General features: G+C 39.8%; 1 protein-coding gene across 1 annotated transcript; it reads left to right on the top strand.

Moving 5' to 3' along the window:
- Positions 1–334: 334 nt before the first annotated feature.
- On the top strand, positions 335–21,382 carry TSNAX (translin associated factor X). The gene is made up of 6 exons (XM_084515619.1): positions 335–466; positions 1,185–1,292; positions 3,872–3,986; positions 5,582–5,712; positions 18,294–18,421; positions 19,597–21,382. The coding sequence occupies exons 1-6, from the start codon at positions 361–363 to the stop codon at positions 19,969–19,971; spliced, it is 963 nt and encodes a 320-aa protein (XP_084371745.1). The 5' UTR covers positions 335–360; the 3' UTR covers positions 19,972–21,382.
- The last annotated feature ends 3,755 nt before the right edge of the window (positions 21,383–25,137 follow it).

Raw genomic sequence — 25,137 nt, 5'->3', positions numbered from 1 at the left:
TTAGTTTTCGGGTATGAGATCTGTTATGGACCTTGGATGCGGAGCACAGCCACACGCAGCCCTTGTGCGACATCTCAGTGTAATAACCCTAAGCGTCTGGGAAAACCTTGTCGGCTTGTCCCGAGGTTTCTCACTGTTTGTTTGTTAGTTTGTTAGTTAGTTTGTTTGTTAGTTTGTTAGTTAGTTTGTTTGTTTGTTTATTTATTTATTTATTTATTTATTTATTATTCCCTACCCTAACTCCTCACACCTCCCTTTCTCCCTTTCTCTCATCCTCTACACCACCGAGCCCCGCCCTGAGGGCAGTGCTGCCTCAGGGGTGTCCCCCCTCCCTCCCCTCCCGGGACTACAACTCCCATCATGCCCCGGGAGCGCTTCCGTCAGGCACCGGCGGGGCCGCCTCTCCGCGGGGGCCTTGGTGGCGGCGCGGCGGGGCCTGGCGGGGCGAGGATGAGCGGCAAGGAAGGTACCGGCCGGCGGGGGAGCCTCGCAGCTTTTAAGTGGTTTTAGGGAGCTTTCGGTTGTGGTCCCCTTCTGGAGGGGGGTTAAGGGAGCTCCGCGTATTTGAACGGGTGTGGTTGGGCGCAGGAGTTGGCCGGGTTTGGCCCCCGGGGGCACAGGGCACGGCTGTGGCGGTTATAGCGGGGGGGGAGCCGTTAGAACGCGGGTGGCTTACCTGGGGTGAGGGAATGGCGAAAGGGGGAAACGGCCAAAGCCGTTGGTCTGTTTGCTTACAGAAGACCAATAACATAAGTTACAATCAGTTATTGTACAATAAATCACTACCGCTTGTACTGGTTTTAATGATTTCTGTTAAGTTCTGCATCTAAAATACTTTCTTTAAAAAGGTATAATCCTGTAGGCCCTTGATCACACAAGATTTGCCATGCAGCGGTGCCCTTACAGAAATAAAACATAAAAGGCTATGAACAGCTTATGAATAAAGAGTTGGGATCCTGGTGTGCTCATCCACTGAAATTGGTAGGAGTTTTTCTAGTTTTCGCTAGGAATGTAGTGGAACAAGTGGCATGGTGATGTGGAGGTGACATCAGCTGGTAATAGGGGGTTACCTCATTCTATCTGTAAAATATGGATAGAATCATAAAGGCTCCGAAGACAACATTCCGAGGTTATTTATGTTCTGGCAAAACTATTTTAGTTTTTTTTTTTTCTTCTATTAATAGGATCAGGTGGGTTCAGAAAACGAAAGCATGACAATTTCCCACAGGGTCAAAAAAAGGAGGAAAAAGAGAATGTTAATCCGTCTTCGCCTTTGATGACATCTTTTAAATGTAAGTAAGAATTTGGAAAGCCAGTTTGTAAAAATGTGTGTTGTGGAATTTGCTAGGAATTATGTATTTAGTGTTGGAATAAGCCAACTTTCTCGGGGCGGGGGGGAGATTTGAAGCTAGTTGGATTCCTGCTTCATACATTTAGAGCTTGGTGTTTTGGTTTCTATGCAGTTAAGTCTCAAGAATTGGATCTGGCATGGCTGCACCTGACTCACGACTTGTTCCCTTTTTCATCTTAACTCTCCTGTTCCCGCTGCCCACCCTGCTCATGCTGAACCTGATGCTAAGTAAATTGCAGAAATGTTCAGGCAGACAAAAGGTGCCCAGGTGCTTTGGTGGCAGAGAAATGTAAGAGACCTGCACAGGTGCAAAATCTCCACCATAGTGGTGACAAGAGGAGGTGGCTGCCTGTGGGGAGGCCGAGAAGGCTCTTAACTGTTACCCCTAGCTCTGTTGCACAGGTGACTAAGCTGTCAAATGTAAATCTGGATGCATTGTTTTGTGAGTTGTGAGCTGTTTATACGTGCACTTTTTAAGAATGGGAGTTTAACAAAATAAGGTAGATCTTTCTGTAGACACTTATTTCACTTTAAGTGCCTTTGTAAAACTAGCTTATATTTCCATTTCTTTAAATAAGCAAATGTAGACTTTCCTCAAACCAAAGTGTTTTCAGAGGATTTAAATCACATTTAATTTCCTGTGAATTTAGTTTAACTAACTAAATTTAGCCCTGGCACGGGAAAGGTGGTCTTCAGAACTGAGAAGCCTCAACAGATAGAGGAAGGAGATGTAATACTGTGACCAGATTAAATCTCAGTGCAAAATTTTCCTTGTCTCCCCTCTTTTCTTTCGTGATGCTGAAAAGGGTGAAGAAGTAAGAGCTGGATGACTGTTATAGATGGTCCCTTTAACACCATGTAATTTCCTTGCTGTCTCTAAACAGATGTTTCTTTTTTTTTCCCCTGTATAAGTCAGCATGGTGGATGATAAACTTCAACCCCTGAATTTTTACCTTAAATAATGTACATACCCTTGTACTCTAAATTGAGTACAGTACTTTCAACTTTAATTTTTCACCCTCAAATGTAACATTTTTTTTGAAGTGCTATTAATTTGAATTCAAAAAAACCCTTTTTTTCCTCCTCTCCCATGTGATCCTGTCAGTGGTGTCTGGTGAATTTCAGAACAGAGTAAGAGAGGCAGTTTATCCTGAGTTTTCAAAGATCCACGCTATGTATTCCACTGGTGCTTATACCCTGGAGTGATGGAATATTTCTTCTTGACGATAAGTCAGTGGTGGACTTAACTCTCAGAATTTGGTGGAGACACACCAATAGGGCATATGAAAGATCTAAAGATCAGGAGGAACATTTATGGCTTCTTCTAGAGTTCTAGAGGAAGATGGGGGAGAGAAACAAACAACAGAAAAAAGAGAATCCATTTTTTTGTCAAGGCAATGAGAAGTACAGGTTTTTAGCTTCATATAAACTTGCTTGTCTGTGAACTGCTATGTTTTTCTAAAGGATAGTCACTTGGTAGACCCTTTAAGAAAGTAACCTCTGTGTTTTTTTTTTAGCATCTCCTTGCACACTTTAACACCTCACACAGTTATGCAGGATGTTTAAATTCTCTTAAGTATCTATTAACAGTTTATTTAGTGGAATAATAGCCTATAAAATGTTAATGTTATATGTGAAACATTATTATTCATAGTTTTAACTAAGAAAAGTAGATACGCATACTCTCTTTCTTCATCTTCGTTCTAGTTAGGCAGAGAGAATTTACAGTAAGTAAATTAGAAAGTTAGAAATCTTATTTTAAATAATGTTGCTTTGCTACTTCTAGTTCTTAAAGATGTTAAAATACTTGGCTTTTGGCCAAGTCTAGTTCTGATATAAAATATAAGCTTTCTTTTCACTAGTCTGTTTGTTTTTAACTTGATGAGTCTTGTTTACTAATGATTGCAGGGTTTTATTTCTGAATTGTCTTCGTATATTTGGGTGAAAATCTAATTCAGTTTTCTGAACAGAACTATGGAAGAATAGATTTTACTATTTAAAACAAGTATTTTAGCTTACAGTGGTTTGGGCTGCTTAAAGAATCATCACTGTTGACATGTATTTAAACCTGACTTACTGAACAGAAGTGGTATTACTGATGAATTTTGCTATTCAAAACTGAAGTTTCATAGACATGCAGTTGTGTAAGGATACGGGTCCATTCCTCAAAGAGACTTTTGAAGAGCCAGAAGTCAGAGCTAGGTTCCTGCGTGCTTGTGAGTGTTCTGTTAGGCACGTTCCTGCATGATGGGACTTGCTGTATTTTGTTCAGAAATGATTTTGTGGCTTTGCTGTGTGGTGAGCCATGCGAGATGTGCAGGCAGCTGTCGCACAGCAGCTCCGGCAGGCAGGGGGCAATGGTGGTCTCCACAGCACTGCCCACGCTGCAAAAAAGCACCCCAGAGAAAAGGCTGGTGGGGCTGAGCCCCACAGCAGTTCCTGTGGCACAGGATCTCTGCTTTTCTCCTACGCTGCGTGCTGTGCTAACCGTGCTTGTTTCTGTAATCATTGACTCCGCAGCGTTTCAGCTGGAGCTTGACACCAGGCATGACAAATATGAACGGCTTGTGAAGCTCAGTCGTGATATAACTATTGAAAGCAAACGAACGATATTTCTGCTCCACAGGTTTACCAGGTGAGTCACACTGAGAGCAAAGGTGTTCACAGAAACCTGGAAGCTGCCTTGTAGTGTTTTCTCTATTTGTGATGAATAGCTGCAGCGTTTCCTTGAGAAAGATTTAATTATTTTCCCATAAACATCCTTTAAGGTGGATATGAGGTAATGAACACACACTCCAGCTAGAGAATGAATAGATGCTGCTTCAGGTTTTGTAGTTGGTTTTACTGAAGTATTAAATAGGATCAAAGTAGTAGAGTATCTCAGCAGATGGGAGCTTTCCAGCTTCCAGCAAGCTGGGAGAGAAGAATGTGCACACTCCCTTCAGGTTAGCTGCCTCTGCTTCTACTTCCCTGTTTTGGTTTTTGCAACCCCAGCCTAGGTCATCAATGCAAGGAGGAGGGGGCAGCTTGGGTTGTTTACTTCACTACATTCTGCAACCTAAGAGGCTCGTGTGTGAAGTTTTGAGCTTCTATATATTTTGTGTCCTCGTGAACCTTCAAGCAATGGTTGAAAGCCATGGAGAAAATAGAAAACAGGAAAATGAGAAGCTTTGCATAGCCTGTTGTATAGAATGTTTACTTGTCCTACGTGTAACTGCTATCACGGATCTCCCTGTTCCTTCTCCCAGATTTATTTTTTCTTTCTTACCAGCACACTTCTGCTGTAGTAGCAGCTATTTATAGGTACTGTAGTAGTAACAGTTATAAATAGAGTTTAGGAAGTTGCTCCCTTTTTAAATTGGTCTTCTGCGAAGAGTTATTATGATAATTCTAGTAACTGCTACAGCCTTGATTGTAAATAGCCCCACTGCAGGGGCCAGGTCTGCTGGGAACTGGTACAAAAAGAACAACAAAATTCCCCTTTACTCTGAATTTTAGATACCTGTTTAAGATATTTGTGTTTTGAGGAGAGTGGAAGCTTCCCATGCTTCTATTTTTACTTCCCACTCCTTTGCTGTTAGCCATTAATGTGGCTTTACTTTCAGAAATCTGTTTGCTTTTGAACATTTCATTGAGACCAGTCTATATGTAGTCCGCAAATAGACTGCAAGCCTAATAGACCACATAGATTATTTAGGGTTTGGGGAGAGGTGATTTAAAAGGAAATCAGATATACTTGGCAGGTAAGTTTAGTTTATGCTGTTTGTAAATCAGATGTTTCAGTTGTTTCCTAATAACATAGGTCATAACTACTTTCTAAAACTCCATATGTATGTCACATGTGCTCTGTAATATATTACAAAACGCTGACGTTTTTTAGAGAGGTTAATGAACTTCTGTAAATGCTGCTCATTTTCTGGAGTACTTTTTTGAAGCCTTTGCAAGTGTTTCTTACTGTTCCCTCTTCAGCAATTGTTACAATTATTATCTGGAATAAATATGCTACCAGAACTAGGTTTCGCTGGTCAATTATTTTCACAGTAACAATCTGCAAAATCTTTCTTTTGGAATCTACAATAGGTGTTAAAGTTTAAACTTTAGTTTCTTTTTCCACTACATTTTTTTCTTGAAGTCATTGAATATGTATTAGTAAATGAAAATTTAACTTCTTTTCAACTGTTTGATCATATTCTGAAAGCTGCTTTTTCAGTTTCTGCTTTATGATTGCAGTGCTCCCAATGGGGAAGAAATACTAAATGAATCTGAAGTCAAGTTAGATGCTGTCAGACGAAAGATTAAGCAAGTTGCACAAGAACTAATTGGAGAAGACATGTATCAGTTCCACAGAGCTATATCTCCAGGTAAATTATTTTAAAATAGGGAAAATATTCTGTTTTGCACTAAACTCCGTTTCTTACCTAAAAGTGGTTTCTCCTCATGCAGCAGGTTTGAATTTAGCAGATATCTACAAACATATCTACAATACATATTTACAAATCAGGACTCAGATTCATCTTTGGTACTGGAGAGGCTGTTGTCCTACAGTCCTGTTAGCACTGTGGTTAAACAAGAATTTGTTGCAGCTGGAAAGCTTTGGACCTTGACCTAAACTAAAGCTGGGAGTAGTTCTAACAAACGTACTGGCTGCTCCTCTGTGACTTAGAGGAGTATGTGCAACATGCTCGTTTACCTGAGCTGAAAAGGTTATAACTTGGGGGGTGTGGGGTGTGCATGCATGTGTGTGACTAACTCGTGAAATGACTCCATTGTGAATTGATAAAGTTAACTTAAAATCTCTAATTAGTATTTTTCTCTTCTGAAGACTTGGAATATGCTTCTGTCTAGGTGCTCCAAGCATTAAATGACAGTTTATACTGCCTTTACTAACATCCTTGAGATGTTAAGTATCAGTGCTTTCATCACTTTTGCTGACAAATGACATTTCTTTGCTACTGAATCTGATTCTTACCTAAAAGTCTTTTGCCTTGTTTGTGGCAACATATGAGTAAAATCTGTAACTGCTTCTCTGACATACTGGTTATGCTATAAAACTATCTTGCATTTACCTATCTTATTTTAGACATACTGGAATCCTGTATATCTTTTCTTGTTCGGGCAAGACTTCAGTTGAGGAGAACTGAAGATCTGCCCCAATTTAATTGTCTAAAAAGAATTCTATAATCCAGAGGGAATACATCTGTGGAGAGAAGTATTTTACAAGATAAATACTGCCCAAGTTAACTTTTACATAAACTTAAGTTCACATAGATAAGTGAGTCAGCTCTTAAGTGAACGTTCAGTTTGGAACTTCTGAAACAGAACAAGTTTGCCGTGCTAGTTTTCTATGACTCCAATTCCACAGCCACTTGTGGTGCGTTGGGTTGTTCGGATTAAATATGAGTAGTTACTCTTTTAAGAGCCACGTACAGCCTGTGTGAATCTTGCTGCTATTTATTGCTTAGTACTGTAATGAGGCAATGAAAAGGAATAGATGATTCAGAACTCTGACAGTACAAGTGACCTCAAATGGTGAATAATGCTAGTTCAAGTGCTTGGATTTTCATTTTAAGTTCTGTTTATAAAAGCTGGGAATCCTTTCATTCAGTTTTATGAACACAGTTTTTTGAAAAGTTTTTTAAGACCTGTAAACTTGCCTGAAAAACCAGTGAAGTTAGTGCCCTGTGACTCGTGTAGTATTCTTGGCTATCTGTGTAATGGCAGCATTTGAGGTGTGCTACCTCACGGATCTTTGTGAGACCTCACAGTACAAGCTGTCAGCCTTGCCATGTGGGCAGAATTATTACAGGGTAACCAGTTACCACACTCAGTAGCTTCACAAGAGTTTTATTTTCATAGTATGGGGCTTCCCATGGGTAAATTCAGAGCCATACCTACAGCTGTTTTTACTGAGGGGAAGCTCACCTGGGATTAGCTAACATTAATCTCAATGTAAGAGTATGCCTAAAGAGCAGACATATGGGAACTTTTCTTAACCTCTATGTGTACCCATGTCCTATAATGTAAGGGAACAAAACTTACGCTAGGTTTCTACTTCCATATTTCTCCTCTGATTAAAAACAAAGTTGTTCTTAGATATTAAAAAATACATCCCTACCAACCTGAAAAGTTAGTTATATATGAAAGGTATGTAAACTTGAGCCAGCAATAACAACTTAGGAAAAAAAAATTAGCAAGAAGTTTCTGTTCAAGCTTGCTTTGTTTAGTAAATACTCATACACAATTAGCTACACTAATTTTCCTTCATAATTGATTTCTGACTTACATAAAGATATCTGTTAGCATCAAAATGGAATGGAATAAGCTCTTCAGAAAACAACTGAAAATATTCTATCAGGCACAGATCAGCATTTCTAAAACTTGTCACCAGTGTCTTAAATATGAGCTCTTAAAATGTGTATGTCTCTTAAAATGATAAAGATATATCTGACCACAGTAGAATGGGCCAGGTTATGATAGACCTCTGCTACACATGTAAAACATGTGTGTGCCACTGAGAAGACAAGGAATGCTTTTAGGCGTCATTTAAATGAGCTTGTGTGTATGACAGGTATGAAATGCAATCTTTTAGCCTGGGCTTTGCCCTCACCTTGTTCATTGAATCCTCCACTCTTCAGTTAGTTGTATGGAAGGAAAAAAAAAGGGATGTGCAGGCTTAAAGACTTGTAGATCTTGACAGAGCTGATGCTGGGATCAAGGAGGTGACAGAGATGTGAAGATGCTTGCTGTCCGGATTATGAAGCTGAGATAGAAAACCTAGAGACATGAAGAAAGAAGGGACAGTTAGGTAAAGAAAAACAGTGAGAGGGAATGCTGAAACCCCATGCCCCCTGCTGTTTGGGAAGAACTGTAATTGGGAGGGAAAACAATGATAAGAATTAAGAATGCTGCTTTTGGTTTTGTTTTTAAGTCTAATGTTTTAATTGTTGCTTTGCTTTTTTCACAGTGGAAGCAGTTTGCGTGCCTTTCTGAATACAAAGCTAGGAAAGGTGCTAGATCTTTTGTCTTCATGCATTTCCTAGAGCTGTAAATCTTGGCTTTCACCTAGTTTTCTATACTGACCTTGTGTTTTAAAGAAATTCTGGAGAACTAGTTAAAAGTTACACTCTTTTTTTCTTCAAAAAAGAATAAAGAAACGCCTACGTCCCATATCTCAAAAGCAGCATGTCCAATTAACCTCAAACTTCCTAAAAATATTCTCCTTTGTCTTGAAACCAAACATGAAACATCCTCCTGTTCCCCACCCTACGTCTCTCAGAACGAGTAAAAGGGATCAAAACTGGGCTTATAATGGAAACTGCTGTAGCAGCCTTAACTGGGGAGTCATAACTGTCTGCATAATAAAGCTGCCTAATACATATTTTATTCAGTATAATAACTGTTAGCCTATAAATAGAACAGTACTATGAGTATAATGCTTGGGAATATTGTTTGCCACTTGCAATTGTTGAATGCTTTTTTTGGGGTTACTCCAAGCAGTTGTTCTTTTGACTTGAAGATAAAACAATTCTGGCAGAGCACTAAAGGAGTTTCATGCTTTCCCTCATTAAGAATAGTGCTAATGGCACGCAGGACGTTTCCCCAAAGGACACTTGCATGAGCTCAAACACTGAGTATAGCACTAATTGAACAACAACAAAAACTGATGACTGTTTTCTACACGTTTCTTAACAGTACAGATTGTCCCAGGGGATGATTAAACAAGCAAACAAAGAGATACTGAAATAATGAAGTCTTTTTTTAATGTGGAGCTCTTCATTTGTTCTGGTAGAAGTGTTCGGCTTTGTTGATATTTTTAAAGCTTTACTATTTGTAATATAGAATTCCTGCTCCTTTGCCCCACTTCGCAGTGTATACCTTATATATCCTGTGAGGAAACGTGTACTGTTGCTTTAAAATCCTTGTGAGGTGCTGTGCGAGAAAAGGGCCGAGAATGTTTTTTATGAATTTATGGAGCGAAGGGAGGAAACTTTTCAGGATTATATATATAAACTCTAAAATATTCACGTAAAATGTCAGTAGTAGACAGGAAGAAAACCTGTGTAAGCTTTAAAGGCCAGAAAGGGTATGCCCTGTGACGTTTTAGGATTTATACAACTATTCTAAGTACGATCTAAATTTATTCTGTATAAGTACAAAGCTTGTCTAAAGCAGAGGGGCGCCAAGAGATGTGCGATGGGTTGGTGTGTGGGGATGAGTGGGGTATCTTTCTAACATGAAGTCTCCAGCTGATTGAAGCTTTACTCAGTTTTTTGTCCCTTAGCAATATAGGATAGGTGCAGTGTGAGAATAATAAGGCTGTTGAGGTGTTACACTGTTTTCTCAATGGCAATTTGTCCGAGAAAGCTCTTAGGAGTGATAGTTTAAGCTGCACGTTGCTGTTTATACAATGAGGTCATTAGGTTCTGCTCGGAGCAAGCCTAGGTGTGGTGTTATCTGCACAGCTGGTAGCAGTGCATAAAACCTGGTGTGGAACGAGGAACCCAGATTTTCTGGGGGGCTTCCTCACTAACGCAGCGTAGGGTGGTGAGAACGTGTAACAAACGTTGCTGGCCGACCTTGCTGTTTGCTGTGTGTCTGTGCTAGCAGGAATGGTGAATGGGGTGCATTGCACAGAGCAGCTCATTAGCTCTTTATCATGTCTGCACTTGCTCCGAATAGGATTAGATGATGAGGCTGTAAAATGTCAGCACCTTGTCAAAGCTATTGCTCCGTGACTGCTGCTGCCCATGATGGTGCGGGAAGTTCTGTGTAAAAGTTCAGCATTGACGCAGTCTAGCTCACAATTTATCTTGTGCAGGCACTATTGGTGTTCTGAGAGAACGATATAACGTCGCTTATTTTTGTCTCCTCTCTTGTCCCATCTAGAGTCGCTTCAGGAGTCTAATCATACAGCAACAAATTACGTTGTTGGGTTGGACAATGTTCGTTTAGTCTGCATGGATGAAAAGGAAATACTTTAGTTGCGCTAGAGGACCATATTTTAATTTCATTATGCAGTACTGCCAGACTTGATGCTGTAAGAAATAATATGGAGATGGGCGAGGTCTGTCCAAGTAGGCTAGATTTAGATGTCCTAATCACTTGTTTAAGTACTATTGTTCTTTTGGTATTGTAAAAGGGATTCTGCTTAGAACACAAACTAAACGAACAGTCCGTGTAATGACTTTTGTATTACCTGCTCTTTTGTTCTTACCTTTTTCACTCACAAGATAGAAAGAACATCTTGTACTTGATCTATGCTAGCTGCCTTTTCCTATATATATATATATATATATATATATATATTTCTAAAATAAAACCAAGGTTAAGAACAGTTCTGCACATCAGAAACAGTAGAACTTTTTGCTTTTACAGTTCAAAAACTGTGATAAAATGGGTGATGTACAAAGGAAAAGCTTTTTACTGCATGAAGAAGGGTGTCGTGGGTTGGAAATGTCTCACCCAGGAAAAAAACTTAAATACACCTAAAACATGAAAGGAAAGCTATCCATGAAGGAAGCAATCAGCTTTCTGCAAGATGGTGGGAAAACATAATAACACAGGAACAGGATGTAGCTGAAGAATTAAAGTTCATCTCTTTGCTGCTGTGGGTGAGAGGTAAAATGCCAGAAATGGAAACAAAGTTTCCTGATTATACTGAAAAATTAATGGAATTTGCGGTGAAGAAGCCAATATTTATTACATATAACTTTGTTAATTCCTCTGCTTGCTTTCTTTATTGCTCCATTTCTCTGATGTTCTTGCACTGCCAAGTGTGCCAACAAACTGTCAGACTGATTCTCTTCACCCTGCAAGTTGCTTATTTGAAACTAGATATCTTCAGATTGTTGCATTTTACTGCCCTTTGTTTATTTCTGTCTCATGCCTTTTTTCTAGGTTCTTCCAAGGAAAGTAAACACTCAGCAATTGCAAAGCCTCTCGTGTTTTATGTTCTGCTGCAGGATTTGTACATCCGTTCACAAAAACTTAAACCTGGGAAAATGAATGTGGGTTGGACATGACCAGTGCTCACACAGAGCATGCCATGTTTGATGGAGGAGCTGTTGGGTTCACCATACTCCTTAAATTCAGCAGCATAAGAGCAGCTATATACAATCTCCTAAAGATGTGTGCTATGGATTGGGCCAGGTTTTCATTTCCTAGTTCTAACATAAGATCTAACTGTCCTGAAGCTCTGCAGCACTATTACAGGAAATACTGCTGTTGTTTACGTGACAGTCTGAAACCTGTGACATTGTCCTTTAATTTAGTTTCGTAGTTAGCAAATGGAGGAGTCCTTGTGTAATGACTCAGGAGTTGTTTTAGATCCTCCAGCTGTTAACATCAGTCATTCACAGACCGGAGCTCTCCAGCCTTTATGGGAACTGAGTGCTGCTGGAGAATTAGAGAAGATTAGAGAAAAATGTACACTCCTTTTTATGTTTAAAACCACACAGGAGAATGTGTCATAGAGAAGCTCCATGACAGGAAACAGCTAGTAGAGCACATCATCATTAGGTTTTTGTTTTACAGTCACATGGTGAGAAATAGGGGTTGGTGGGTCATGATGTGCCTTTTTTGTCATCTCCACTGATCTGTATTTATGAGAATATGTGGCTACCATTAGGACTTCTTATCAGGTTAGGTTAGTCAGGACTTTCACACAGAAAAAGCCTCATCTTGAGGAGGATTTTTTATTGGGTTTAAACTGAGAAAGCTGTGTTGTGGTAGGTGCTCTTCCTTCTTTGATCATCGAGCATACTGGCTGACTCAGAGCTTCCTTTCTTTGGTATCTGAACAGTTGCCCTCAAGGCTGTTATTAGTGTAAAATTTGCCCTCTAACTGAATGACTTTAAAACTGGATATCAGTTCTCAGAGGAACTGGAGGTAGTCAAAGATCAGGAAGACTACTTGTCACAGGAATTTATATATATTTAAGAACTCATGTAGAGCATTGGCTCATCTCCAGAGTTTTTCACTTTTTCTTTTTTTTTTTTTTTTTTAAAAAAAAACAAAACAAAAAACCAACCAACCAAAAAAACCCTCAAGAACAAAACATTCTGTTAAAAAGTAACCATGATACATCCCTTGGTTCTTCAAGTAGTCAAAATAAAAGGTTGTGAACTTTTCATTCACAGTGAGTCATCTACAAGAAAACTAGCATTTATCATATGTACACATGTTTCTAATAACAATAACAAAAAAAGACTCAAATTGTTCTCTGCAATGAGAGAATAAAATATTCTCTGCAGGGTATTTGTGCCTCTTTGAGAAATGATTTAACTCACAGGCACCCGTGCATATTTAACAGTGAGCATGTATTTGTTTATTCAGTTATTGGGGAAAAAAGACTAATCTTGGGTTTTCCTTTTCCCTAACTTTGGTGTGTATTCAACTTTAAGCAAAGTACAAACAGTCCTAACGCTTAGGCATCTGAAACGCAACATTTCAAGGCATGCAGCTAGAAGGGAACAGAGCCTTAGGGTGGTTGTGGATGAGTCAAGTAGCAACTGAATAATCAATAAAACATTGGGCTTGGTGAGAGAAATTTGCATCAATTTAGTTATTGATTTAAAAGTAAACCAGTTTAGACAGATCACTGCCGGATTTAACATACATTCTTATTTTAGTTACATTTTGTTAGTAATCAATATAAGGTAGCACAGTCTATTTCTCTGTCAAACTTTCCCATCTCTGTTTGCACTGATTGCCAAACTGATTCAAAACTGAATTGTTACAATGGAGCAGCATGTTTATGCCAATATGGATTTAACTGTGTTTTTCTCTTTCCCAGATCCTTTCAAAATTCAAGGACTGTACATATGTCTCCCTGTCATAGTGACTCAGGTTTTGAAGTATTACTCAGTGAATGGAAATAGCAGAAGTATTATTCAAATTTGTAACCTTTTATGGACATTTTGCTCTTGTGATTTTATTTGTATTTGCTAGTTACTCCCATTGTATAAAATCTGTTCCTGAGTGGAATTAAAATTCTTCTAAGCCTTTTTCACAACAGGATGTCTATGTCGTGAGCCTCTCAGAGGATAGCTGGCTTCATACTCTTTCTGTATGCTGTTATAAAATTAACCTTTGACTTCACACTCACAATCAACTAAACAGCTGTTGGATTGTTTCACAGCCGCAGTTTTAGATTAATTACTTCAGTTTTTACCACTTGTGTGTGGAAAGAGAACTGTGAATCTAGGGAATTGTTGCCAAAGCTGCAGACAAATTGAAATGGCTGAGGTGTGAATTGTCAGTTTCATCTTAATAGGATGCTAACTTTAAAGCATAATGATTTAATTTGTATATTAATACTTTAAAATTTATTGCTTGTACTTATTTCAGTTGATATACTTGGTTAATTAATTACTCATTTTACCAGTTCTCTTATTCATTGATCAACAGGCTAGTAGCAGTGGGTTCTTTAAATCTACCATCTTTCCCATGGTCTGCAGAGTTGAGTAATAAAGGCTCTCAGTTTAACGTTTTTTTTTTCTCAGTTTGGAATTTCCACAAAAATGTGACTCCTTTTTTTCTTTTTTCCTTTCCTTTTTAAGAGAGGGTAACCTAGCAGCTTAAATGTGATCAGATAGAGTTGCGACTGTTTGGATTTTGGAATGAGTTTGCAATTGGGTAGTTTCATGTGACTCTCCTCGTAAATAATGTACCTTACCCATCATATTGTGATGCCAGAAGAAAATAGTTGTAACTAACTGTATATTTTCCTACCATCTTTCTGGTGGCTGCTTTTGGCCTATGATTTGTGCATGGTTTAGTGGAGGAGCAGGGGAAGATAACACAGGCTGTCATCTACTTGTTTCCTATCCCTTAACAGAGACGGCAAGTTTGGGTAAAAATATGTAGAGAAAGAGGAAAGCGAAGGGTTGAAGGGAGAGAAGGAGATTAGCTTAAGAAGAAATACAGAGATGAAGGTTGTTCAGGAAGCTAACCGCATTGACATTGTTAACTTCAAGGACTGAGAGGCATGAAATCCGTTTTAACCCATTTTTAACTGCTGAACTGATGCTTAAATGAGAATTGCAGAATCACAGGATGAATGAGGTTGGAGATCATCTAGTCCAACCCCCCTGCTCAAGCAGGGTCACCTCGAGCATGTTACACAGAATTGCATGCAGGTGGGCTTTGGATATCTCCAAGGAAGGAGACTCCACAACCTCTCTGGGCAGCCTGTTCCAGTGCTCCATCACCTGAACTGTAAGTTGTTTTTCGTATGGCAATGAAACCTTCTGTGGTTCAATTTATGCCCATTGCCCCTTGTCACCTATCACTTGTCACCACTGAGAAGAGTTTGGCCCCATCGGCTTTAGATTGTTCCCTCAGGTGTTTACAGAGGTTGATAAGATCCCCTCTCAGTCTCCTCGTCTCTAGGCTAAACGGGCCCAGCTCACCTAGTCTTTCCTCATAGGACAGATGTTCCAATCCCTCAATCATCTCAGGGAAATTTGAGTAAATTAAATGTTAGGAGGAAACTCACCTCTTGTTCGATCTGTCATTCAAAGTTAAAATTTCGTGCATACAGGCATATGCATATGTATATATATATATCAGGTAGGATTACATTTTTTACCTTTACCTGACTCCTCCAGTTACAGAGTTCATTACCCATTTTTAAAGCAGAATTACCTTTTCCTACCCCTTGCGCATTAATTTGACTCTTGGCTTGAGAGCTCCAATGACTTGGGTTTTTGAAAGAATCCTGATTTCTTGCTAGTACAACACTGAGTTTCTTAGAAAAACTGCTTATCTGATATTTCCCAGAGTTTGTATACGCAGACAAGGGTAAATATCTTTTACATCAGATGATTCACGTGGAAAAAAAATGCACAATTTTTCAGGCACAAAATCTCCATTATAGATAGGTGCTCAGAAGATACCTCAGTGTAACTTTCCATTTCTTATGTAGAAAATATATTTTCAAAATATGGAAGAGTGTGTGACTAACTTATCACTAGTGCAAGCTGTTTGTGTAAATGTAATAAAATATCAAAATGTTTAAGTGTTACCTTACATTTGTAATATTAACAAGTGCTAGTGGAAATAATACAACACTTTATTGTTTTTTTGTGAGTGCATGCTAGAAAAATATTGCATAAAAGTAGCTTTACGAACGATTCTATTACTGGCAACTCAATCTGTAAAGAAGCCAACTTTGGAATAAATCCAAAACGAGCACAAGGGGAAGGTATTGTTGGATGGTGTAGTGAAATGGGATGGGGTTTTTCACCTTGGGGATTATTTGCTGAAATTAGCGGATGTCCTTCCGTTAAGCTAAAACATACCGTGTTTAAACATCCTTCTACCTGCACATGAAAACACCTTATTTCAAGGTCTGGGGTCATTAGGAAGTTACGTTGTGGCTATGTCTGGAAGAAGGGCTTAAAATACTAATATTTTTTCAGGGAAGTCGTTACCAGTCTGTTTGCGATGGTAACAATGTCAAATAAAGTTTTGTAAGGCTTGCTTATAAATACAGGGAGGTAGATCTGCTAAGCGTGAAAGGTAAAAGCAAATGACAAACCGTAATGTGTGCATAACTTCTGTATGGTGGTGTTAAACTGGAGTGAAAATAGTGGATCAAGGCAGATTGGATGGGAAGAGAGGAGGCAAAAAATGTGGGCATGTGTATGTCTATATAAATATATATATATATACACACACAAAGAAATATAAGGAGGAGCCAAACAGCCTGGGAAAGAACAAAATATGTGTGGAGGAGTTAAACTGCAATGAGTTAAAGATGGGAGTTAACATTGCTTGAGAACATATATTGAGAAGTTTGGGAGCTGATTTGATCTCTCTGAGAACTTGGGTAAATGCGAAGTTGATTCTTCATAGCTGGTAATCTCCACGGGTGGCAGAGAGATTCTCACAGATGTCATGTTAAGTGCTGCAGTATGGTAGTTCATAGCTTACCCACAGGAAAAGCCAAAATGTCACAATGAATTACCGGTTGTGTTATGTCAGTACATTAAGTCAGGAGAAGAATGGGTGATGGATCTACCTCTCTGCAACTTCTGAAGTTATTAATCTTAGAAGATCCTGAATAGCTTTTCTCCAGTATTCTTCAATGACTTGTGCCCAAAATGCTTTACCTGAATTCAGCTGATTAAATTACTGCATTTATTTGCCCTTACAGCTGTGTACAACAAATAGTTGTAGTAGGATGTTCTCACTTGGGAACAGCAGTGTTGTGTGTGGCTCTGGTTGGTGGTTCTGCTTTTCCCACTGCTGCTGTATAGAAGCGTAAAGGGTGTGTACTGAATTGCATCCACTCACCCTGCAAATACATATTTTAAAAAGAGAAAATGCAGGTCATTCAGCATACGTTACTATGATTGTAATGTGAAAGGCCCACAGTCACCTTTTCCCTGGAGGTCTCCTCCAGTTTTCCTGGGCGTTTCCACTTTCCTCTTTTATTCAAATCGATGCTCCCTTCTTTTTGATTTAGACTTTTTCTTTAATCCCAATGAAGAATAAATTATCTGCTTATCTCCATAGGCTGAGATCCTTGCCCTGTAGTGGTCAGTTGGGCTTTTTATCGTTATTCTAATGGAACCAGGATTCTACTTCTGGTACCCTTGGGTACCTCCAAATTTTCTCACTTTACATACTGGCAAAGCTACTGTCTAAGCCTAGCCTTCTTGCATGATGCCACAGTGTCACCTCTCTGCTTCTCCCAAAGTGAAACTATCCCCTTAAAATTGTTCAGAATTGTTCTTCTGCTAAGATTTGTCACGTTACAGTCTGTTCCTTTCACTTCCTCTTTTGGCTCTCTCTCCGTCCCTAGGTCAGATACACATGTATTGTTTTTGTCTTCAAAACTTTTTAGCTTCATCCTGCCATGGCTGTCTGCTCCAGGTTCATTTCTGCTTTTTTTTTTTTTTTTTTTTTTCCACCAGCAGTGCCAACATCAATCTTCCGCTCATGAACTTTTCCCGCATGCTTCCCCCAAACCTGTCCTGTGCACAGAAGGAAAAATTGACAGAACCTGTGAAATCACTGTCTGAACATTCGAGTTCTTTTATAGATCTCACCTGTGCTATAATGCATACTGAAAATCACCATCTGTCAAGTAGGTAGTGAGAGGCAGTTGTGACAGGTGGCTGCAGATGGCATATAAAGCTGGTACAAGCTATATTTGTTATCCTATCGTTATTTCCTTGCCAGTACACCTTTTGTTCCTCCTGCATGCCTTATTTTTAGAGTGTAAGTTCTTTTGGACAGAGCTGTTGCTCATCTTGCTGAACATCACAGCCTTGTCTGGTTGGTTGTGTGTGTGTGTTTTTTTTTTTTTGGTCTGGAGTTATTTGTAACAATGTGTGCTTTGTCCTGAACACAAATTTCACCTATCCTGAATGTTTTAAGGAGCTTATTCACTAATTCCTACAAAATAAAGAACTGGGAAATTAATTTTAAAACAAGTATTTACTGCTGGTCATAACATGAATTAAGGGAAAATTTTCTTTATGTATTTTTTTTTTTTTTCAAATCAGCTGTCTTGCCTTTGACTTACTTGCAGTCTCTCTGTACTATGTCCCGTGTCTGTGACCTCATGAAACAGTGATTTGCACTCTCCATCATACAAATGCTGTATTTTACAAGCTTCGCTATGGGGAGCTGCTGTTCAGCATGTTTCTGAGAGTAATGTGATGCTTTGTACTGATATTACAGAAGGATCTGAATGAAAAGTTTGCTTGGAGTAAAAACTTGAAGATGTTTATCTGCTGTGCTTTTGGTCTGATGTTTGTACTTCAAAAGTGTGCTACGTTAAATAATGATCCAGTGTTATTTCTGGATTGTGTTCTTTTTCTGCTAGTAACCTTAAAATAGTTTTACTTAAAAGATTTCTGAAAAAAAATCAAGGATGGATCATTACTGTAAAGTTTGAATTGTTAGCTTATTTATGCTGTTTTTGCAGGACTTCAAGAGTATGTTGAGGCAGCTTCATTTCAGTATTTTATTAAAACACGATCTTTAATTAGTGTTGAAGAGATCAATAAACAACTAGTATTTACAGCGGAAGACAAGGAAGAAACAACAAACACGGTAAAAGTTTTTCTTTCCTCATGTGACAAATATCTTTCAGAAATGGTTAATGTGATGACTGGGCTCAGCCACATTTTTGGCATCGGATTAAATAAGGCCAGTGAGTGGAATGGTGTTACATAGGCATGGGGGCTTTGACTCGCTTATTCAAAACTTATTTAGTTTAGTGGTAAACTAAATCAGTGGGATACGAGTTTGTTTATTTCACATCACCTTTATTTAGGGCAAACTGAACACCTAGTAGGCAGAACCATCCAGAATAGCAAAATACTAAGAAACAAGTATAGAAGAGGGATTTTTAATGGCCAGACACGGTGCTTTTTTTCCCTTCTTCATTCTGTTAGTAAGATACTTGCAAATAGGGCCAGGTTCTTAGCTTACGTTCTCTGGTTCTTACCAGTAGTGGTACAGTTATTTTCACAAATTGTGAAGTTGTTAACTTCTGCACACACACTGCAGACCAGATGGGTGAATTTGAGTGGATGCTACATTGTGGGAGCAAAGGAATAGAAACAGATGTATGTTATTTCCCATCCACCACTATTTTGGAAATAAAAAGTATTGGAAACTTGAAAAGCAAACTTGTCACTCTGTGATGACTTCTCTTCATGAAATATTTATTTAGATAATGTAGTGAACTAGGCTGATATAAAAATGATCTGAGAGAACTATACCTATCAACTTCTTCTAGAAAATGTTTTGAAATTCAAGATGCTATTACAAAATGATATGACTTGTTTTTGTAATGCAGGCTCTCTTGATTCTTGATTGCTTTGGTAGCTTTGGACAGAGTATTCAATGAAAATTTAAGTCTATTAGGCTGAGATCTGAGCTAAAAAAAAAAAAAAAAGACATATGCAAATAAACATTGGTACAGATGCATTTACTCTGCAAATAAAGGTGATAGAAGCACGGTGCATTTATTGTGCTTATCAGAATGGAAATCACATCTCAAATGGAAAGGATGCTTTCATACCTTACAGCATGCTGGAGGGAGATTAGCAAATAGTACTTCTGAAATCAGACTGTTAAGTGCCACGCAATTTCAGTTTCCAGAATGTTTGTAATTACCATTGCTTTACAGTTGCATTAGAGAAACTAGTGTATATTTGAACCATTTTGCTCTGCTTTTTGCCTACTTGTCTTTACTGGGCTTTGTTCTGATCTGTCCTCAGACCTCCAGTTCCCAGGATAAGCAACCACACACTTGGAGCCTGAAGGTAACACCCGTAGATTACCTGCTGGGAGTGGCTGACCTAACTGGAGAGCTGATGCGGCTGTGCATCAGCAGTGTCGGAAATGGTGACATTGACACACCTTTTGAACTGAGCCAGTTCTTACGTCAGATCTATGATGGTTTTACTTTTATTGGCAACACTGGACCTTATGAAGTATCGAAGAAGCTGTATACCTTGAAACAGAGTCTGGCAAAAGTAGAGAATGCCTGCTACACGTTGAAAGTACGGGGATCTGAAATCCCAAAGCACATGCTGGCTGATGTGTTCTCCTCCAAAACAGAATTGATTGACCAAGAGGAAGGTCTGTCTTAAAATAAGGAGACTGTCACAGCCCAGAAGGGGAGAGGACTTGCATAGATAAAGCTTATTAGTTATGGTTTGTGGGGTTTTGACTCCCAAAGCTTTCTAGTTAGAGACACTTTTAGTTTTATCTATGAGAAGATTGTTTGCAATAGTAATTTGTAACCAAAAATACTTTTTATGATGTGCAAGAGAACAAATGTTTGACTTTGTCCTCTCAGCATGGAATTTCCTGTATTGCTCCATTGTATCCCCTTTCAGAATGACCAAATGTTCCCCAGTGGTCTGCACCGGTGGCTGTCCGTTGTGTGAGTCACCTCAAACTGGTGTGGTCACTACAATCAGTTTCCAGCAACTGCAGCAGTGAAAAAAATGGTTAGGTACTGTTTTATCAATAGGTTTCTGCTGAGCCCTGTTTTCTTTGTATTTGGTTTCTGTCCTCAAGTACTGTCTAAAACAACACACCTATGTGTAAGTTCATCCCTTGACTTGAACCTGAGGTGGTCTCGAAGGTGCCATGTAACGTAAGTTTTCTCTGACTAATTCTTTTAAGCATGAAACTGAAGTTAAGTCAACTTTTCGCCAGTTGGTAATGAAGCTAATTACACCAGGTAAATACTACCGTGCACTCATTATTCTGGGGCTCTGTTTAAATTGAGCCCTCTTTAAGTTACACAGGTTCTTTAGATGTTCTGATATGAACTACAAAATCCATTAAAAATTGGGGAATTTATTTATTTACATTTTCTGTAACACCTTCCAATGCAGAATCTGTCATCTTTGCCAAGTATTCTTAACACGCAGAATCTGGTGGTAGGGCAAGCACTTCTTGTGTCAAAACAAGCGTGGTGTTGGAAGTCTGTTCTCCGCTGTTTGTGCTGCCCTGAGGACCTCCAGTGGGGTTGGACTGGTATAAATGAACGAGGGCAAGCCAAGCTTTAAATATCTATTAGCAGGAACTATATCATGTGCATGTTCCTATGGAAAGGAAATTGCAAACAGAAATAAGGCAGACATTCCGACTTCCACATTTATCTTTGAGGTGGGTATGTCACTATTGGCAAAAAATCAGGGCTTTCTGCCGGTGTCTGAAGTTATGGAAGTCTGATAATGTACGTTATGCTAAAGGAAAGCAGATAAAACAACATGATCTTTAGACTCCAGGAAATAGGCCTCCCAACTGCAATTGAAAATACTGCATGTTTTTTATTTCCACTTCCATATGCTGTGATACTGCCAATATTTTTCCCATGAGCGTGTCCTGAGTAACTTGGATCATCTGATATATGGACAGAAATGGGTAAATATGTTTCTGTCACATTTTTCCATTGTTTCCATATAAAGCAATATGTGGTGGGTTTAAAAAGGAGCGTGTTTTTCCTATTGTTTACTACTTTTTTTTACAATAAATTCTGAAAAGCAATCACTGCCTGTGTGTTGGTTCTTTTGCCTGTCAGTCCTAGTCGTAAATAAAGGTGTGAGTTACCCACTGATGCGCTTTTTAATCACAAATAACTTTTCACTCTTTCACTAATTTTATTCAGTGAAGTCTAAAAAGCAGCTAGGTTTGAAAATTTGTGTAATCTTGCATTTTAATTTACTTTTTTTTGAAATTCAAAGGATTCAAATGACAAAACAAGTTTATCACTGGAATAAATCTGCAATGGTACCCATATTATTCCCCTTGTTTCCCCTCCTTTTTTTTTTTTTTTTTTCCTGATGGGAGGAGGTAAAAGAAAGGAGAACACCTATTGAAAAGGAATGTTTATTTTTTTTTTAAATGCAGCTAGTATTTCAGTTGAAGCAGGTAAGAGAGTAGTGCTGTCTTTTAGCACAGCTAGATTTGCTTCAAGTAATTGCATATTAGGATGATGCGCGTGAAGTGAAAGCCTATAGTTATTAGAGGTATTGTGTGATATTAAACAGTCCTAGCAGCTATCGGGCAGAAATTGAACATTTTCATGGCACAGTTTGAAAAGGGGTGGGATGAGCGATATTCTCTGTAGCCATGAAATGAGACCCTGCTTTAGTCAAGTAACTATTGCTTTTGTACAGTCATTCATTATTTCAAAAAGATACATGAAAAGTATTTTTTCTAGCAGACTTTCAAGTAGAGGGTCCTTCAGAAATTACATTTTGGTTCTAACGCTTCTGAAATCTAAATTTTCTGTACGCCCAGAACAAGCTTTTTAATGGCAGACATGATTTGTAAACTTCTTCAGGCTGCCTGTTTGTAATCCAAAGCTGTGAATAATTTCTAATAGGGAGCAAAGTGTATGTGTGGTGTCTTAGAACACCAGCACAGATGGGAAATAGCTAATGGCCTGCAAACCTCCTGCTCAAGGAAATATTTTCCCCCCAAAACAATTACACTGTAGCTATTTGAAAAGTGACAGACATTTATCAGCAAAACAAGCTGCTAAACAAGCAATGGCAGTTTTCCCATTTTCTTATCCCATTACTCTGTGGAGCTATTGATATGCTTGGTCTGGGGCCAGAACAGGGCTACGTCATAGCAGATGTTTCGCGAGGGCAGCTCTGCGTGCTAAAAATCATCTGCTTTTTTAAAGCCTCCTTTCTCAGAAATGATTTTTCTTTGTGGGCTGACTTTTGTCCTGGCTATTAATTTGCAGTGAGGAAAATCAGCCTGACCGCATTTAGCTTTCCAGAACTGTCAGTGAAGTTATGTAAGAGAAGCTTCCTGTTGACAGGACACGTGTGTCTATGTAGTCCTACTTGCTTGGGTTTTCAGTGAGTTTATCCAAATTAAAAAAAAATAAAATAATAATAATAATAAAAAATAGAATAGACTCTCTGTAATATATAATATACAGCGTTAGGTACCATATGGATTTCTCCAGACCAGATTCTGGCACTGCCCTCAAAGAGCTTCTAATTTAAGAGCAGACAAAGGAGTAGCCAAGACAAACAAAAGGAAGATGGTAGAGGGAGATGAAGTAAAAGGGGGAGGGTGGGATTTTTACCAGAAGACTGTGTGGGATGGGAGCTGGGTTTACCACTTCCCATTCTGGAAAGGGAACTTTTCAAAGCTTTGGAAAGCCTCAAGTGTGACAGTAAAGGGTTAGTTGTGAAGGGCGAAGGCAGTACGGCGGCAAAATGGAAGGAAGTGAGGTAGAGACAAAGGGGGGAAGAGTGGCAAGGAGTGGGAGAGTGTGGAGGAAGAGCAGGATGAGCTGTGGGACAGAGGGTACATATGCGAGTAGGGTGGGACTTGGGGAGGACATGGGACAGGAAGACAGCCCTGCGAGAATTTGGAAACAACGCTTTGAAACTGAGTGACTCGGCTATAAAAGAGGCTTAAAGTAGACCGTAGGAACTGAATTTTAAATGACCACAAGGTCCCCAAAGCATCTATCTTCTCAGGTAATAAATAAGGGGAACTTGTTTTTTCGGAGCTGCTGAGAACCAACAGGTCCTGCACTGAGCAGGGATTGCAGGTTCCCAGCTGTGCTGCCACAAGTCAACCACAAGCTCTTCGTTCCCACACCACGCCATTTCCCACGCGTGTTACCTCCACTCCTGTATCAGTAGGCACAATCCTTGACGTGTGAACTGCCAGCAGCTGCAGCTCTTGGAATCAAAGTTAGGTATCTCCTGTACCATAAAGGAATGCTTATGGTCACCACTGTATCCCCCTTGTATGCTGCTTACGTGTCCATTTTGATGTTGTTGGTTCTTCAACCCCATCTGTTTCTTTCCTGTCTTTACTTATCCTTCTTAGGCTGTACAGTTCTGTTGAGCCACTGCCCACGTCCATCGCATGGTTTGGTCCTTCCCATGTCTATCTGGCATCGTGAGGTAAACCATCTCTGTGCAGGAAGAGGAAGCTGATGGTTTCTTAGGTAGGTTGTTCTACTTGCACCTCCAAATCTGAAAATAGCTCTGCCTGGGAGGGGAAGAGAGGTGTGGTACTTGCTGTCAGAAGGCCTGGAGTGTATGTCCTACAGCAGCCATGGCACCGTGCGTGAGGATGGATGGGTGGGTGGGCAGATCTCACGCTGCCTTTGCAGGTGAGCAAGCCTTAGTTCTTTTGAGGTCTGCAACCATCACAAGCCAGGGTAAATTGACTACAAACATGAAAGAAGCTTCTTCTCCAGTTCTGAGGAAGGTTGACTTTGAGGGGTATAATTTCCTACCAATTCTTCCTCCCTTTGCCTGACTCATTATCCCTTGGAAAGGGCTGTTGGCAGGGTGTAGCAGAAGAGGCTTCTTCTTCTATGACTTCTTCTGGAGCCAGTCAGTGCCTCCCTGAGCGGAGGCCAGAGGCGCGGTGATGGCTCCTCTCATGGCTCCTCCCTCAGGCCTGCAGCTGGCTCTGGTGTTCCTCCTGCCACCTCCTGAGCTCCCAGCCCCCCCGCTGGATGTTGTAGGCCAGTGTCAAGTGGGTTCATCCACGTTTATCCTACTGTTGTTTTCATTCAGATGTTTACTCCTCCCAAAGAAAGGGGCCGTTGTGTAGGCTCTGCTCCTCCGCTGCCACATCATGCCGGGTGACCTCCTGAGCCCATCATCAGATCCTGCTCCAGAAGGGTCCTACCACTTCCATTTAGTTCTTTCTCAAGGTCCTCTCCTGTCATGGCTTTAGGAAAAAATAGCTCACAAAACTGACCATGCATAAGTGGATTTGGAAATAGCCTAGGTTTTGTTGAAATGAAGTTCTGCATGCCTGGGGACAGGAACCAGATGCGTAGACAGCCCTTGGTGTTTCAGTGTCACAGGAATGCTGTTAAGCACTGACAGATTTAGAAGTGTTGAGGGGTGTGGGGGGTTCTCTCCTCAAAGCTGGTGGTCTTGCTTTGCATACCTCACACCTAAAGGGGAAGATGACAGACAGGAGATGCCAAAACTGTGAGGACAAATGAGTAAGATGAGGCAGTGTAAGGCTGCACAGCAAATTGGTCGGGAGCCTGGAATTAGGTTCATCTCCTTCAGCTTCCATTCCATCTCTCACCGCTGCTAATCCGAGCTCTTGCTGCACTCTGGAGCCAGCCAGCACAAGGAGCAGCTCTTTTTGCAGTCCCCTTTTATGGGACTGAAATGCAAAGGTTGCTTACGTGCGGTTCTGGCATGTGCAAAGCACGCACAGCATCCCGCAGGCAGACAGCTGCGTCACAAGCACTCAGGCTGAACTTCCAACCAGCTTTAACAAACTCCTCT

This window comes from Aythya ferina, assembly GCF_964211825.1.
Source record: "Aythya ferina genome assembly, chromosome: 3".
NCBI classification, from domain to species: Eukaryota; Metazoa; Chordata; class Aves; order Anseriformes; family Anatidae; genus Aythya; species Aythya ferina.
This window is presented reverse-complemented; position numbering and strand designations above follow the sequence as displayed.